This window comes from Gasterosteus aculeatus, chromosome 10 (assembly GCF_964276395.1).
Source record: "Gasterosteus aculeatus chromosome 10, fGasAcu3.hap1.1, whole genome shotgun sequence".
In the NCBI taxonomy this organism is placed as follows: Eukaryota; Metazoa; Chordata; class Actinopteri; order Perciformes; family Gasterosteidae; genus Gasterosteus; species Gasterosteus aculeatus.
In genome coordinates, this window is record NC_135697.1 from 654,419 (window position 1) to 671,985 (window position 17,567).

The 17,567-nt window shown below is 48.2% G+C and overlaps 2 protein-coding genes across 2 annotated transcripts; one reads left to right on the forward strand and one right to left on the reverse strand.

Moving 5' to 3' along the window:
- The first annotated feature begins 208 nt into the window (after positions 1–208).
- Positions 209–14,517, forward strand: abcf1 (ATP-binding cassette, sub-family F (GCN20), member 1). Its single transcript, XM_040188575.2, has 24 exons — positions 209–683; positions 2,833–2,885; positions 2,979–3,053; positions 3,338–3,464; positions 3,534–3,568; positions 3,644–3,727; positions 4,089–4,172; positions 4,250–4,345; positions 6,971–7,093; positions 7,179–7,279; positions 7,936–8,021; positions 8,102–8,241; positions 9,003–9,151; positions 9,236–9,319; positions 9,684–9,808; positions 10,355–10,467; positions 10,559–10,733; positions 11,488–11,562; positions 12,077–12,147; positions 12,225–12,257; positions 12,768–12,936; positions 13,734–13,798; positions 13,871–13,943; positions 14,301–14,517. The coding sequence occupies exons 1-24, from the start codon at positions 623–625 to the stop codon at positions 14,465–14,467; spliced, it is 2,364 nt and encodes a 787-aa protein (XP_040044509.2). The 5' UTR covers positions 209–622; the 3' UTR covers positions 14,468–14,517.
- Positions 14,518–14,538: 21 nt separating this feature from the next.
- mrps18b (mitochondrial ribosomal protein S18B) lies at positions 14,539–17,543 on the reverse strand. The gene is made up of 6 exons (XM_078081870.1): positions 17,476–17,543; positions 16,972–17,078; positions 16,797–16,894; positions 16,644–16,712; positions 14,952–15,018; positions 14,539–14,735 (listed from the first exon to the last, which is right to left on the reverse strand). Exons 1-6 carry the CDS (start codon positions 17,541–17,543, stop codon positions 14,539–14,541), a joined length of 606 nt encoding a protein of 201 aa, XP_077937996.1.
- Between the last annotated feature and the right edge of the window lie 24 nt (positions 17,544–17,567).

Sequence of the window (17,567 nt, forward strand, 5' to 3'; positions counted from 1 at the left end):
TCCCCGTCCCGTGAGTCCGTTCTCCCCGTCCCGTCAGTCCGTTCTCCCCGTCCCGTCAGTCCGTTCTCCCCGTCCCGTCAGTCTGTTCTCCCAGTCCAGTGAGTCCGTTCTCCCCATCCCGTGAGTCCGTTCTCCCAGTCCCGTGAGTCCGTTCTCCCCGTCCCGTGAGTCCGTTCTCCCCGTCCCGTGAGTCCGTTCTCCCAGTCCAGTGAGTCCGTTCTCCCCATCCCGTGAGTCCGTTCTCCCAGTCCCGTGAGTCCGTTCTCCCCGTCCCGTGAGTCCGTTCTCCCCGTCCCGTCAGTCCGTTCTCCCAGTCCCGTGAGTCCGTTCTCGCCGTCTTCGGTATTGAGACAGGCCCACGGGAAATACTTTTCAGTTGTAAGATCGGTCAACGTCCAAGAGGCGGCAGTAATTCAGATGGCCGCAGTCCTCCAGCCGGAGGTGGCGCTGTCGCTGCTGCAGCCGCTTGTCAGTGGAGCGAAGCGGCACACGAAGCAGAACAGGACTCTGTTGATGACCGGCATGTGCCTCCTGGATTGGGCCGCACGACGCTTGGCACCATCATTGTAATTCAAAGAATAAAGACTTTCTCTTTCCAAGAAGCGGACGCGAGAGAAGCACGATGCCCAAGTCAATGCAGGAAGAAGCGGTGTGGGTGGACGAGGAGGCGGCCCCGCCAGCCGGTGAGGTTAGCTTTCGGTTGGGGAGAAGCTAGCTAACGTTACTGCTTCAACGGCACTCCGTTACAACGCGTCAGATAGCGACGTGCTCATAAAGCACTCTGTCTGTATGTAAGAGACTCTGTCTGTATGTAAGAGACTCTGTCTGTATGTAAGAGAACGCGTTAATACGTCCGTTCAACCAGCGTCCTGTAACCGTTCGTTATCAGCATCTAACCCAATTGAAACACATGATGGATGATGCAATGTCAAGTTATTTCACCAAACCAACTGTAGATGTTCTCTATTCGCTACATGTGTGAGTTCTGTTCGTCCTCATGGACGCTTACTGAATATCACGACTCGTATCGATCCATTTGGCCTCCATGTGACGCTAGCGACGATGCTTTAGAGTTCTGACTCAAAGATGTTCGCCGCGGAATGTTCGAGAAGAAGCTTTATTCCACTCGTGGAACCGTGAATGCTCGTTTAACGTGTTGCTCGTGTCCGCTGCGCCCAGAGGCCTCCCGCTGTGACCGTTAAACTTTGCTACAATGTACTTGAAGAACTAAATGTTCAATCCTCTCAACTGTAAATGACCATTGTGACCAAGACTACATACATGTACGCGTACAGCCACCCACTCTTCACTCTTATTCACTTCACTCTTATAAGTGTGTAAAGCTCCTTTCGTATGATTTAAGACAAGGACAAACAGAAGCTCATTGCACATGACTGACGCTCCGCAGTCTTCATGAGGACCAGGAACCTCAACGCAGCACTTGGTTGTCCTGGTCCTTTAGTCACAATGCTTGTGACCTGGCCAACGGAGACTTCATGGTCCTTTTATTGCTTCCACTGTCCCAACTACAAAAGACACCCGTAAGCCTAGTTTATGCTTCTGCGTTTTCACAGCGGCAGACGCAAGAGCCCCTTGCGTGTCCCTTGCGTGTCTTTTCACACCTTCTTGTGTGTGTGGACCCATTTTTCTAGACGCATCTAAAGCGACTCAGCCTCCTGCAGCACCAGGCTGTGATTGGTCTGCTGACTGCGTCCTTTACAGAGTCTCACATCTCCGCTTTCACAGCACAATACGGCCGTTATTAAAAGGAAGATGTTTACGAGAGAACGGATCAGATTGAAGAGCTTTTAAATATGAGCACTTGTACAAGCCGTCATTGGCGGACTATAAGGACGCCGGATGGCCTCTGATTCATGGAGGGAGATCTCCACAAACGAAGGGAACAAAGTTGTGGAGGAAAATACGGGACAAATGTGTCCTTGATGAAAAGCAGCAGTGTGATGCACGGGGCAATAAAGTCTATGATCAATAAATAAACAAATAAATAAATGGACGTGACTCTCCAGGTCGTCTTCAACAAAACACGTGACTCCACCTGTTGTTCTGGAGGTGAATCGCTCTGCAACACACGCAAGACTTTACAACCAGGAAGTGAAACGAGTGCATCGACACGACGTAAAGACGCAGAAACATGCGGCGGCCTTTAACGTTTCAGTGCCGTACGTCCTACGATCAGGGCAACACGCTATTTTCTTGGCTGAATCATAGACCATTCTCCACTTTTCTTTTTTTGTTGTCTTCATCATTTGTGTCCATCCTGCAGGGTTTCCTTCACTTGCATTTCATCAAACGCCTCCACCTGCCACGTGTGTGTTTGTGCGTCTTAGTAACCTGAGAGGGAAACGATACGTGCAGGATACATCGTTAGCAGCCGTTTCCTTCTCACGGTGTGGTGTGTGAACTAGTTTAAATGTGTGTGTCTCACAGTCACTGCTTGAGGCTTGAGGACCCTGCAATGAGTTTATTATTTTAGAAAAAGGAGCAGGTCCACGTGGAGATCTCTGCTGGCCGACCGTCTGTGAACCGTCCTGAGCTGTTAAGCGGGTCTTTACCCGGCGGCGCGTGACTCTGAAGCACACTGACGTGGTCCGTAGTCACTTTACATGAACCAACGTGGCCGAGCCTTCTGGGCTAACAACCACATCAATAACCGCTCTTTTGCGGTAAAATAAACCGATATATAAAACTCCACCCGCCTCAGGGTTCTCCTCACATTTGGTGGGTGGGTGGTGCTGATGTCCAGACCTTTTTTCTATTCTACGTCTGTAGTTGGTGGAGTCATCATGAAATAAAATATCTGTTCCCTTGCAGCAGAAAAGACGACCGTGAAAAAGGGCAAGAAAGATAAGAAGAAGAAGAAGAGTGTGAGTAATCGTGTGGTTCGTAGGTACAGTATTGAACCGCCGTGACCACTGTGTCACATCTCACCACATCTGTTCTGTGGATTCTTTCTCCAGTTCTTTGAGGAACTTTGCACAGATGTCAAACCTAAAGCAGATGAGGCTGCTGTGAGAGAGACCGCAGGGAAACAGGTAACCGTCCCTCTGCAAGTAGGTCTTTAATCAGGCAGGCTGTGCACGATGTGCCCGTGGAGCAGGAGCAGCAGCACAGCGTGACTATCTGTATCGCCATCGTCCTCTGTCTCATTGTCACTTGATTCAGTATTGATTGCTTTCAGGCTCCGTACATGAAAAGCTTCATATAAATTCAATTTCTGCTGTTTTAAGCTTTACGTTGGTATATGAAATGTTCCATTGTTGCTACTGTTGACATTTAAATATCTACTATTCTTAGAATGTCAAATTCCTCTCCTCAGTCTCATAAAAAGAAAAAAGACGTGCGGAAAGGCAAGGGTGGAGACGCAGGTGGGGACGACGATGAGGACGTCATGCTGAAGCTGAAAAAGCTTTCAATGCAAGCAAGTGATGAGGACGACGAGCCAGGTACGACATGTGTGTGCAATGAGACCATGTAGCCGTCCCCCTACATTAACAGTTCACTGCCCCCCACAGCCACAGCCGGCAGGAAAGGGAGCAAGAAGAAGCAGGTTGGTCTAAAGTCTTCACTGACACGCCGTCCTCACTCGTAACATGTTACAGTGTAAAGCACGTCTGTTCTGCAGGGCGGAAACATCTTTGCTGCTCTGAGCCAGAGTGATGAGGATGAGGCACGCCCAGTGGATGAAGAAGATACACCAGCAAAAAGGGTACTGCACCTTCTTCGGTCTAAAATAACCACAAACAAAGGCAGGAAGTGTGTGCCGCTGCCGTTTAGAGCGGCGTCTGAGGTAGAGCGTGTAATAAAATAATAAAACGTGACATGTCTGTCGGCCAACCAGCGTCTGCGTTCCATCAGAAGAGAAACGGTTTCTTTCTCTCTTGATGAAGAGTAATAAGCTGCTCGTGCACTATGGAGGCCCGTCTCACATTCTTTCATTCTTAATTTGCTGGTTCTATATTTGAGGAGCTTAGAATGTAGCGTCTTCATATGTGTGTAGACGTAAAGGAACAACGCGGCTCGGCTCTTTTTCTAAGTAACCATGATATGTTTGAACTCCGTCCATGCAGAGCGGGAAACCGGCTGTACGACCACACAGTAAGGACGAAGATGAGGAGGAGGAGGATGCCAGTGACGGAGGTGACACGATGATGGTACGTGTGTCCTCCACAAGCTACATGCACCCCTCTCTGCCGTGGCAACCCTCCTGTCTTGTGCGTTTGCCCGTCAGAGCGCTGAGGACGTCATCGCAGAGCAGGCCGACGGGCAGGAGAGCGACCCGCTGGCCAACCTCAGCAAGAAGGACAAGAAGAAGAAAAAGAAACGGGTAACCGCTGTGGATATACACGAGTTCTTTAAACGGCCAACAGTCAAATATTAGCAGGTTTAGTTGTCATTCTACTACTGCCCACAGAGTGATAGAATACAACATACTAATCCTAGTCAGCTTTGTTATGGACCACTAATGATGAAAATCCCTTCATATACACATTGATATCAGTTGTGTGAGACCTTTTGTAATGTTACAGCCTTAATCCAAAGTAGGTCATACACACCCTCTCCATTATAGCAGGACTACCCCCCCCCTGTCACAAGTACCTGAACCCAATCTGCATTATAATCAACCCTGTGAAGTGTCACCTGTTTAACAAAAAAACAAAAATGAAACTCACTTTATATTTAGTTTTCAGCAACATGCATTTTCAGACCGTTACTTTCTTTGTCCAGTTTCCAGTTGCAGTCTTGGTACACGTGATACTCAGGTTCTGTGTAAGAACAGGAAACATCCACTGGCGCTCACTCTGAGGGATTAAAAAATCTAAAGAAGAAATCAAATGAAGGGATGAATAAATAGTTGCCCACCCTGAGTGTAGTATTGTAGGTGCTATCAGAGGGTAGTGTATACAGAGAGAGTTAACGGGTCACCGTTCACCCACATACAGTAAGAACCCCATTGTACCAATACGCTGCAGCCACCCGTGGCTTTGTAAGCCGGTAGGAGTGTTGTTCCTTCCATCTGATAGATGTCCCATAGCTGTTGGGTCCATACGTGGTGTGATGGGGCATCGGAGAGTTCTTCTCCCCTCCAGCCCCTCAGGCATTGCTCCCAGTGGTGCTCCGTGGGGTCTGGTTGGAATACCTCTTTGAGGGCATTAAAGACTTCGCTCCAGTAAGCACATAAGCCACAATACATGTGTGTGATTGGCAGCACGTGCACACTTCCACCACGTTGGAGTGTGTTGGGCCCATCTTGGCTAATATTTCTGAAGAATCTGGTAATTACTGAAGTGTAAGTAATTTCCTCCCATGTATTGTGTGGTATGATCCTGTTCATTTCCGCCTCCCATCAACGCTTTATTTGTAGGGAATTATGTGGTTCAATACAGATTGACAGCAGGGGGGACAAAGGACAACCTTGTCTGCAGCCGCGTTGCAATGGGAATCGTTCATCTATATCCATTAACTAACAGCTGACTGCAGTGATTAATATAATGTTTCTTTCCAATCTAAAAAGTTGCCTCCAAATTTGAACCGTTTTAGTGTTTGGAATAGATCCTGCCATGATACCCGGTCAAATGCTTTTTGAGTCTCGAGTGAAGAGCAGGTATGTGTTTTTGTTTACAGATTCGTAAAACTGAAACGGATTCTGCTATTTCATCCGGTTTTGTAACAAAGGTTTCTATGGCGGCAAATCACTGTCAGAATTCCAGAGCGCAAATCGGGTTGATGCGCGCGTGTAAATCAAACATCCGCGAGCAAAAGTCTGTCTCGCGTGAGATATCTGCCCCATGTCCCATGTCGAAGTGTCCCTGAGCAAGACACCAACCCCTAATTGCTCCCCAGGCAAAATGTGAATAAAGCCCCGGGTTTAAAGCGTAATGTAAGTCGCTTTGGATAAACGCGTCTGTAATGTAATGTTAATCTCTGCACGCGCTCGAAGCTTTCTGACAGTGAGGGGGCGGAGCCAGTCACCATGGTCTCTACACCTGATTGGTTACAAACCCCGTCTGTGGATTGGCTGGAGTGATGCATTCACACAACAATAGAAGCCCATTTATGCACTGAAGAAAGGGGATAGAAAGTCAAAATTCTGAGAGAAAACGTTGTCAAAAAACAAACGCGCCCCTTTGGTAACCGTAGTGGAGCGTAGATGACAACCAGCTACAAGCATCATTTACCATCATTACCGGCACATTGAGAGCAATGCGTCCAGCTGGCAGACCGCTCCGTCAGTCTGAATCTGAGTATCTAATAACTTTACTGAACTATGGAGGAGCCTGCGCACATCTTACCTCATTGTTTCCATTTTCCAAAAAGTCGATCCCTATTGAAAGTTGGCAAGATATTCACAGATTCAGACTTCATTTTACCAATAATTCATGGTAAATGATGGTTGTAGCTGGTTGTCATCTACGGTCCAGCTGGTTGATAATCGGATGGTGAGCGGACATCCACTGAGAGATGACAGGCAGCGATCCGAGTGAGGGAAGGGGAGAATTAGTTGGGTGTCATCGGCAGAGCTGTGGTAGGAGACGAGAAGTAAGGATCTGGTGGTTGACTGTGTCAAATGCAGCAGAGCGGTCCAGAAGGACGAGGACAGAGGAGTCCCACACTGACCGGGACGAAATTCAACACCACCTTTCCCAGCGTACAATGAAAACTGACCTCACGACAGAACCACTGAGTTTATAAGAGGTGGCCAGCACAAAGGGGGGAGACAAAACTACACAACCCCTGGAATGAACAATATCTTTAACAAAATGTGGAGCTATGGATAAACCTGTCAATGCAAAAAGAATTCGTCTTTAACGTTTTTCAGGCCAAGGTCCCCCAAACTGAGGCGAGATGGGGCAGAGACCCCCTATTCTACGGAGCTGGTCCAGTCTTTTATTTTTGAGCTTTGCTAAGTTGGTCATTTTCTCTTGTGTTCTCGTCTGTGATCTGGTTCCAGATGGAGTATGAGCGGCAGGTGGCCAGTGTCCGTGCTCAGAACGCCTTGGAGGGAGATTTCTCCATCTCCCAGGCAGAGATGTCCTCCAGACAGGCCATGCTGGAGAACGCCTCGGACATCAAGGTGGAATACTGAGTGACTGGGCACAACATTTGTGTGAAGATGAACCAATGAACCTAATTGTTTCACGTGTTCGGTGCCCTTTTAGCTGGAGAGGTTCAGCATCTCCGCTCATGGGAAAGAGCTGTTCATCAACGCTGACCTTCTCATTGTGGCGGGAAGAAGATATGGTTTGGTTGGACCCAATGGGTAACTATCTTCTACTGGCTGTGGATACAGACCCAATGATGTCTTCTGCCTGATGTCTATGGGGGGGGGGGGGCAAGAGAAGAAGACAAAGCGAGCCCAGCTCAACTGCACCTGGATGCAGCTTGTTGGGAAGATCGTCTTATAAATAATACAATTATATAACTTAGAAAAGTAATCAATTCAAATCAAAGGCTGAGCAGTAGAAACGTAGATCCAAACTATATGTGAAAGATGGAAGCAGCACGTGCCGTGTCTGTCTGCAGAGGATGCAGCTAGCTATTGACCTGAGGGATAACACTAAAACCAGAGGCTTGAGAAGCTTAAGAGGACTATCACATGAAAGGCACTGTTTTATTCAACCTGCACTTTGTATTGTTCAATGAAAGAATAGAGTTCTACTCCCAAATGGATTAAGTCAATATGTTGTTTTTTAAATTCGTATTAAAAGGTTTGCATGCATGTCTGCTTATGACAAACAAAATATTGTTTAGTCAAATAACAAGGTGATGCAGTTAAATGACCCCAAAATGTCCGTTATTACCGTATATTCCCGTTAATTCCCATAGAAACGTGCAAACTTACTAGCAGTAATAGTAGCCAATGTACTTCCTGTTGTCAGTTCCCTCGTGTTCACTTGTCTCCGTCCCACCCTTCAGCAAAGGAAAGACCACCTTACTGAAGCACATAGCCAACCGAGCTCTGAGCATCCCCCCCAACATCGATGTGCTGCTGTGTGAGCAGGGTGAGTGAGCTGTCACACGGCCTCTGTCCAGGTCCCGCCGCCCGCCCGCTCACTCTGCCATGCCTCTGTTCCCGTGCTAGAGGTGGTAGCTGATGACACCCCGGCGGTGCAGGCGGTGCTGAAGGCAGACACCCGCCGCCTGAAGCTCCTGGAGGAGGAGCGGCAGCTGCAGGTGCGCCTGGAGAAGGGAGAGGACAGCGTGGCGGAGCGGCTGGAGAAGGTGAGTGGAGGAGAGCCTCTGTTTGCATGGAACACCACCTATGCACTTCTTCTACTGTTGATGAAGTAACGTTTCTGTGGCTGCTCCAGATGAGCTTCATGAGACACAACACGGCTGTAGAATGCTGTCTGACCAGAGTGTCACAGGGAATAACAGGAAACCACCAAGGGGGTTTGTCCTGAAAGGACCTAGACATTATGAGTGCAGAGGGCGAGTTGGACCTGAGCTCTGTGGAAGTAGATCTGATCAGCACCGGGGGTTTGATTCAATTCATTTTATTTTGTATAGCCCAAAATCACAAATTACAAATGTGCCTCAGATCTTTACAGTCTGTACACATACGACATCCTCTGTCCCCAAACCCTCACTTTGGCACAGGAGAGACACACACAAGAGAAGAAACCTTAGTGAGACGGTAGATTGAATGCGGTCAGGAAACCACTGGTCCCACTGTGTCAGTGGTTACTGGGAAATGACAGGAAGTGAATAGTAAACCCCAAAGCAGTGGGATCAAACATCAGCGTTGTGTTCTGTTGGCTCTGCTGCTCCCAAATGTCCCAAACAAATACATATTTGGCTCTTAAGAAGAATTCCATTGGACTTCGTACTGAATACATGAATTGCTCCAATCTGGGAACACGGTGACCCAAAAGGAAAAAATAAAGCAAATGGACTGGCACTGATTATGAGTGACACTTGACACTCTCACTTCCACGGCAGTGGTGTGGAGGGTCTGGATGAAGTGTTGTCCTACCTGACAGGTCTATGAAGAACTCCGGGCTATTGGAGCTGCAGCCGCCGAGCCCAAGGCCCGGAGGATCCTGGCCGGTCTCTCCTTCACCCCTGAGATGCAGAACAGACCCACCAAGAGGTTCTCTGGAGGGTGGAGAATGAGGGTGTCCCTCGCCAGGTACACCGCTTCATGAGCGCAACCGGGCCGACCTCAACCCGTCACAAGTTCTTCTCCATTAAGGCTTTACTTGTGCGTCCACAGAGCTCTGTTCATGGAGCCCACTCTGCTGATGCTGGACGAACCCACCAACCACCTGGACCTGAACGCCGTCATCTGGCTCAACAAGTACAAGCAGCATTTTAATCTGATGTATCACAGTATTTAGTAGTAGTAGATTTGAATACTGTTCCTTTAACAGGACTACGTCTGAGCCGTCGGCTGTTAGCCGTTAGCCGTTAGCTGTGTCCAGATGGCGTTTTCAGTTGTATCCGCTGGATGAGGGAGGCACACTAGCCATGTAGGCCATGTGAACCAAGGCCGCTGGACGTGTTTCCCATTGAGCTTTTATCCAAAGCAAACCGGTCTTTTTCCTCGTTACGGAGCGTTGTGGGTTTTCACTGTGCTGGAGGGTGTAAAATGAATTATTTATAGACCTGGCTAAGCATAAACGTGAATATTTGTGGATGTCTGTTATGTGCTCCTTCCACAGCTACCTTCAAGGCTGGAAGAAGACTCTCCTCATCGTTTCCCATGACCAAAGTTTCCTTGACGATGTGTGCACTGATATCATCCACCTGGACAACGAGAAGCTCTACTACTACAGAGGGAACTACTGTGAGTGCATTTTAGAGCAGCTTCCACCGCGGAGACCAAACGACAACCACAGCACTTGGACACCGACGTTTGCAGAGATCAGACTGACTACTTCCAGTCTGCAATTCACTATTTATGAATTCACTATTTATGAATTCACTATTTATGAATTCACTATTGAATTTTGCTCATAACAACGCGATTAATCCCAGAAAGAATGACGGCACATGTTTTTAGTCTCTAACTGAAATATTCGGATCCCATTTGTTCGTGGAAGGTTGAAGCTGCGTTTAAAACCCGGTTGGTGAACTTTGTCCATTTGGGGGACGTTTAACCAGTGAGGTTGTGCTCTTCACGGGAGGAAAGGAATCTTTCTAGTATTTGTGAGTGTGTAGAAAGAGCCAAACGTGAAATATATATGTCATCTTTACACACTTGGATATTTGAGCACAGGCCTTTAATTCTCCAAAATCCACATGCGGGTCCTCGGATGGATGTTGACGAAGGACTGATTGATGTCCTGCGTCCTCACCATGGCTGCTCAGTTTGACTTTGCTTTTCTTGAAGTGACCTTCAAGAAGATGTACGTGCAGAAGCAGAAAGAACTACAGAAACAGTACGACAAGCAGGAGAAGAAGCTGAAGGACCTGAAGGCTGGTGGCAAGTCCACCAAACAGGCAGTAAGTCTGCTCCTTCTTCTCTGCCTCTGCAGTCCCTGTTCAACTGCTTCTTTGCCTCCCGTCATTGTGTGTGTCTAAATGTTCCCCTCAGGAGAAGCAAACCAAGGTCGACCTGACCAGAAAGCAGCAGAAAGGCAAGAAGAAAGGAGCTCAGGAGGAGGAGAGCCAGGATGCCACGGAGCTGCTGAAGAGGCCCAGAGAGTACACCGTCAAGTTCACCTTCCCCAACCCGCCGCCGCTGTCCCCGCCCATCCTGGGACTACACTGTGAGAGCCCACTGCACCACCCACCACCCAGCCAGAGCAGCCTGACACCCGTCTGAAAGATCCAACCAGGCTTCCCTTCATACACAGTTACATACTCAGAATGTCTAAAATATAAATGAATTGGGTCAAACATCAGATTGTAACTGAGCGTGTGAAGAGGCCCCAGCATGCACCGGGGTTAATGATCCCTGCTCAGCTCTACGGGCTCTAAGGAAGGTGAAGCTTGTCCCCCAGATGCTTCATTGGTTGAGACGCGTAATGATGCCCCTCCCAAGCCAATACGGATCAACACCTCACCCCTTGTGGTCTGTGTGAATTCAGATCCAATGAGCAACGGGCTCCCAAAATCAGTATAATGATGAAAACAAGTTACTGTCCAGGTAATGAATCATTTATGTTTATTCCTGGATTTGATTCGGTTTGTTGCACATTAATAAAACAGTTCTGTAAATGTGTCAGTTAGCCAAAAGTCTATATTTCCTCAATGGCCCTACAGGGAGAGAAGAGACAAAATAGACCTCAAAACACAAAACAGAAGATCCAGTTAACAATGTGTGCATCTAAAATACAAACGAATAAAAACCCCACATTGTCAAGTACTAACAAGACGTGCAACCCGAGGGCTGATTAATGCGGTAAGAGTTAACTTGAGAGCTCAGCTGGATGGACAAGTCCTGTCCTTTAAACTAATGATGCGTGTTGATATCCAGCGTGGCTGCGAGCTGACCAGAACTGAGCCGTCTCTGCCTTGCAGGTGTTGACTTTGGCTACACTGCTCAGAAGCCTCTCTTCAAAAACGTGGACTTTGGAATCGACATGGACTCGAGGAGTAAGTATGCTGCTTCTAACGCCGAGCATCTTGTTCTGCTACTGGGAACATGTGGATCCTTGTGTCTGGCTACATGCACACGGCGTGCAGTCAGCTGCAGATATGACTGAGCAATACCAGTTCCTATGCAACACCGTTCAAGCCATAGTTCTCCTGTCATGCCATCATGTAAGCATGCAGCTAATGCATGCACAGAAGCGTGGTGAGGACATGCACAGAGCCCACCCACATGCTTTAGCATCAATAGCATGCTAGGTACCAGCGTGGGTGTTAATGTCACCGTAGGAAGCATTAATAGGCCGAGTCAGAGTGGTCCAAGCACAGAGCCTGGTGGAACTGGCACCGAGGTCGGTGATCATCTGACACTACTGATGTAACCAGACATCCTCCGTCCTTCAGAAGGTTTCACCTCTGGTGTGTCTGTCCTCTGAACACACGCTGGCATTTACAGGGGTACAATTCAGAAAATGAGTTGGCCCTCCGACGTTGTGATGACCTTTCCTCCTTCCTTAAGTTTGTATAGTTGGACCCAATGGTGTCGGGAAGAGTACCCTGCTTCTGCTGCTCATTGGGAAGCTAAGTCCTGTAAGTATGCAGGTCCCATCGCATCTGAATTCTACCCCAATCCACGCAGCAGCGTCCTAACTGTGCCCCTCTTTCAGTCTAAAGGTGAGATGAGGAGGAATCATCGCTTGGTGAGTAACTTCCTCTTCGCCTCTAGAGCCTAATGCGTTTAATCTGCTTCTGGAATTAGTTCCCTCAAAATGTATACTTACATTTTTTTCAGGTTGAGATTGTTTAGTTCCTTTCAGGCTTGTTGTGATCTGGCGTAGGAGGCGTGTCATCAACTGGGGGGGATCTCTTACGACATCAGTCTGTACACAGCGTTCACGCTTGATACCATTGCTGACCTGTAACATCAGTTAAATCCAAAGCGACTTGCATTACATTTTTACATTTGTGTCTGGTGCAAAGTGTGCAGCAGGTTGGATCCGGTCTCTAGCGTTAGCTTAGCTTCCATGCTAACCAGAGCAGCCTACTCACTTCCGATACATTTAGATGAAATAAATCGACGATGACGGGGGTTAAGTTTCACAGGCCTCCGTGTGGACTCACTGGTGCCCTCTGACGGGCCACGCGGAGACTTCTACACCAGATGTGCTGACCGGTGACCTTCTGACCGGCGTTGTGTGTCTGCCTTGCAGAAAGTGGGCTTCTTCAACCAGCAGTACGCCGATCAGCTGAACATGGAGGAGACCGCCACAGAGTACCTCATGAGGAACTTCAATCTCCCCTACCAGGACGGCAGGAAGTGCCTGGGACGCTTCGGCCTGGAGAGCCACGCCCACACCATCCAGATCTCTAAGCTGTCGGGTAGGAACATGGAGGTCACTACTGGGGTCGCTAAGGGAAACGTTCCACGGGAAGGGACGGCATGAAGCTGGGATCTTCAACGTAGTTGAGAAGGAGACGATGTGAGCTGCAGCTCGCGTGTGGACTGAATGTTCATTTGTCTCCAGCAGGCTAACCCGTTACCGCAGTGAGCAGGACGGATGTACCTCCATCGTTCAGGGCTTCAAAAAGCGCCAGTTATAAATAAAATGAAGCGACATTGCTGGTTTATTCCCGTTAACTCCCATGGAACGTTTCCAACTGCGTCGCTAGTCACAACATCGCAGTGTCTGAATCTTCATGAGGACGCAGCCTTCAGGGTTCGAGTTCAGTTTCTTTGTGTATTTATTCTGTAACCTGACTGACTTAAAGTGATATTTGCGGTCTGCCTGAGCTCATTTTGATCCATTTCTCTTCATACTATAAACCATATGAACCCATGTGAGCCTCAGTGAGGTGACTTTTCACTGATAACTACAGACGAGCGGCTCGTTGTGTTTATGAGAACAGTACGTGGACTTAAGGAGCATCTTCTAACGTCACGTAACCCAACTGAAGTGATGTTATAACATTCATAACGTAACGTTACATCTAAAAGTGAAGAGATCACCCGCCTCCGTCCTGAATGAATTACATCCTCCTTGGCCCGCACTGCATGCTGGGACATGCTGGGCCGCTAAGGACCGATGTGTCCTCCAAACCGGCTCCTGGAGGAGAGGACAGGCGGGTCGCAGCCAAAGGGACATGTATAGTTGAGCGGATTTCTTCTGTCTCCCCAGGCGGGCAGAAAGCCAGGGTGGTGTTTGCGGAGCTGTCCTGCCGTCAGCCCGATGTGCTGATCCTGGTGAGTTTACGCCGCGCGTGTGCTGCTCATGTGCTCCATCGGCGAGCTGACCACCTGCCTCTTCTGTCCTAGGACGAGCCCACCAACAACCTGGACATCGAGTCCATCGATGCCTTATCGGAGGCCATCAATGAGTATAAAGGAGGTAAGAAAGGAGGACCAGCATGCGAGTGTCTCCCTCACACCGTAGACCAGCAGCACAGCCGTTATTGACTTCATACAGATGCATGTGACTGGATTCCCTTACAAGAGCAGGTCAAAGGTCAGCCTGCTCAGGTAATTGGGTCATGGAGTAGAGAGGGTGCTCCCAACCGCCAGGAACCACAAGGTTGGCGGTTGGAGTCCCGGCTGCTCCGTGTCCCTGAGCTGAGCTGTAATGTAATGGAGACGCTCTAACTAGTGGGAGACACGAGGGTTTGTGTTGACAGTCTGTAGTCGTGAGCAAAATGCTCACTTTGTTTGTGTTCCTGGTGGAAATAAACGCTGACTCTGTCCCATCCAGCTGTGATCATCGTGAGTCACGACGCCCGGCTCATCACGGAGACTCAGTGCACCATGTGGGTGGTGGAGGACAGCACGGTGAACCAGATCGACGGAGACTTTGACGACTACAAGCGGGAGGTGCTTGAGTCTCTGGGGGAGACCATGGTCAACAAGGTCAACCCGTGATTACTAAGCGCTCTCCTGAAGATCACACACAATAAAACCAATGAACTCTTTGTTGTTGTTTTATTAGCCATTCACTTTAAATAAGCCTTGTACGTCATCTTCACTTTAGCCACTTCCTCCTCATCAGCTGCCATTTCACTGTACCACCGGTACCACGTTTCACCAGCGGTCAACGACTGGGCCGGTGGGGTCGACCCCACAGCATCATGGGAATTGGAGTAGTCCTCTCCTGAGAACTCCACATACGGTATCTGAAAGCTGAGAAAGCCTGCAGGACACAAAGAAGTGAGGAGTTGTTTTCTTTGGTTGGTGTTGTGGGAGGAACTGGTCCTAAACGCGTGCTCACGTACCGTGATCTCTCGCTGTGCCGACGGCCTGCTGCAGCTTCTTCTGCTGTTTCATACACACACCTGCAGACAGAAGAAGCAACGCTCTGATCTGGGACCCACGGATGCCTCAGTGCATGCGCATGTTTAGGACGTACCGGTTCGGGTGGGGTCGTACACCATTCCAGTGTGGGGGCTGATAAACTGCTGCAACAATTTCACATTCTGCAGGAAAGGGTACATTTAGATTAGCGGTTCACAGTGAATTGATAGGATGTAAGCTAATCTAAGACCTCTGGGGGGAGGATCAGCATTAGGACAGGAACCACTGGAAAAAGGCCCATGATTGTGGAAGCTGCCAAGAGCTGAAGTTTAACCTAAAAAAACCCTCAGTTCTGACTTTCAATCCCTTAAAGAGCCTCAGACATCTGAAACTACACCTCTGCGTTTAAAGCGGTTCATAGACCGCTGGTTTCACTTGTAAAGGGGTGCGAATTGTGAGATGCATGTAGTGGTAAAAACATTCTGTGCTAAAAGGTCTCAGTGGTTGACCCTGAGATGTAGAGATAGAAAGGTTTGGGGAAGGGTTTAACTTGCTCTCACAGACCTTCGATCAGAGGAGCATTGTGTGTTACCCTCATCTTCACCTGAGTTATCTCAACTTGTGGCTTCTCGTAACTGGCGCTAAGAACTGTCTTCATGTGTATAAAAAAAGATTAGATTAGATTCAAATTTGTCACTGCACAGGGTACAAGTACTGAGGCAACAAAATGCAGTTTAACATCCAAAACTCAGCGTTTTTACTGCTCGGAGACGCCACTACACAGAGCGCTGGAATACGTGCTGGTGTGTTGGACCTCCTGCTTGCAAGCAATAATTAGAGACATATCTGCAGAGAATTGCTCATGTAATCTTTTTCTCTTCTAAATAAATGTTAACTTTTTGACTTTAACTGATCAACGTGCTGGATCCTTCTCATCAACCAACTCGGGGGGATCGGAGAACCTGACAGTATCAGTGGTACAGCATTTGATTTCTATGTAAAATATAAATCTGAAAACTAGTTTTTTTTAAGTCTGTTGAAACTACCAAAGTACAGAGTAAATGTACGTAGCCACTGGAAACATTTGTTTCATTACACGTCATTTATCTGACGCTTTTATCCAAAGCGACTTACAATAAGTGCATTTAACCATAAGGACAAACTCAGAACAAGAAAGTGCAATTTCCTCATAAGCCAGTTTACAACTTGCTATAGATAAGTGTCATTATAAGTCCAATGTAAGTGGAGAGTGTTTAGTCTGAAGATGTGAAGGCTCTCTGTGGAGATCTAGTGGAGTGTTTTGCTCTCAGTGAGACTGAAGCAAAGCTGATGTTACATCAGTATCGCTGATAGTTGCATAATGAACAATAAATCACAGGTTGTGACCTTTCGTTTACGAGTGTTGGTTGAATGAGATGGCTTTTTTCGGCTTACTCCCCTGTGAAAGTCTTTTTACGGTTTATCCTGTTTTTCCAGCGCACTTCATTCACACACCTACAGGATGAACACATGCGGTTGTATGAATTTCTTTTGAGGCACTTTGATGCAAAAGCTGTAAACATTGTGCTAAAACAATGAAATACATTTTATTCTCTGTTGATCAATAATAATAGCTGTTAGTTGAGGTGAACTAATGAATCCTTTCCTTCTCTTGTGTAAGGCGACATTAGAACACTGCATGGCTGATGCCACATGTTGGAGGGGAGGACCGCTCGATGTTGTGGATTCATTTCTTTGCATGTGAATCCGTTAAAAGACGTCAGTGAGCCGAGCAGCACAGGGAGTGGGCTGTGAGGCGCTGACCCACCTGATGGTGGATTATGACGTTGGGATCCCGGCAGACTGGGCAGGGGTTCCCACAGATCTCCTCTCCTCTCTACACAAACAGAATCAGTGGTTAGGGGACTTCCTGCGACCCCACGGATGCGATGAATGGGACCAATAGATTCAAATGGTTCACAATGCAAGTCTTGCGTGTCTTCTGTGGGGGGATGCCCCCTTTGTGGTTCCTCCTGTAGCCCGCCCACACCGGTTCCATCCCATACTTCTCGATGTACTCTGCCAGGGGAGAAGAACGTATGATGAGATAAAGCACAAGGACCGGAGAGGACACCGGACCCCTGTCTTCTAGGTACCTTCACTCTCCAGATAATCCCACGGCCGGTCCTGGTAGCGGAGCAGCGCCTCAGCGGCCTGAGCTGCTTGGTCCTGTTGGAGCGACGCTGCTGTGCAGAGCCGGTGACTTGGAGATAGAAACGGAGAGAGTCCAACGGGCCGCTGAATCCAAAGGAAAATGGTCTCAGCATTGCCATCACCACAAGAGTAACGGCACGTTAGCTCCTCTGCACCCGGTTAGAGCAAGAAGAGAATGGAAGGTTCTTCTCTTCTCTTACGGAGCTTATAACAGCGTACTGCTCTCCTAGAGAGCTGCGCCGCACAGAAGCTGGTTACTTGTTAAATAGTAGGACGGGAGTCATCAAGCTCCTTCAGTGCAGACAGCTCATTCAAGATAACGCTCAAGGTTACAGTGAGTTGTACAATCCAATGCTGCCGTTGATATTGGAAGTAACTTCATCATTGCGTAGGTTTCTGACTACATGAATACTTTGTTACAAACATTGAATGGGTCGTAACACTACACATGAGATCCATCAAGCTTGTGTTCATCTTGGGAGAGGATCAGTCCCTCCTCTTCTTCTACATACATGCTGTATGTGCAGACTGGAGGCAA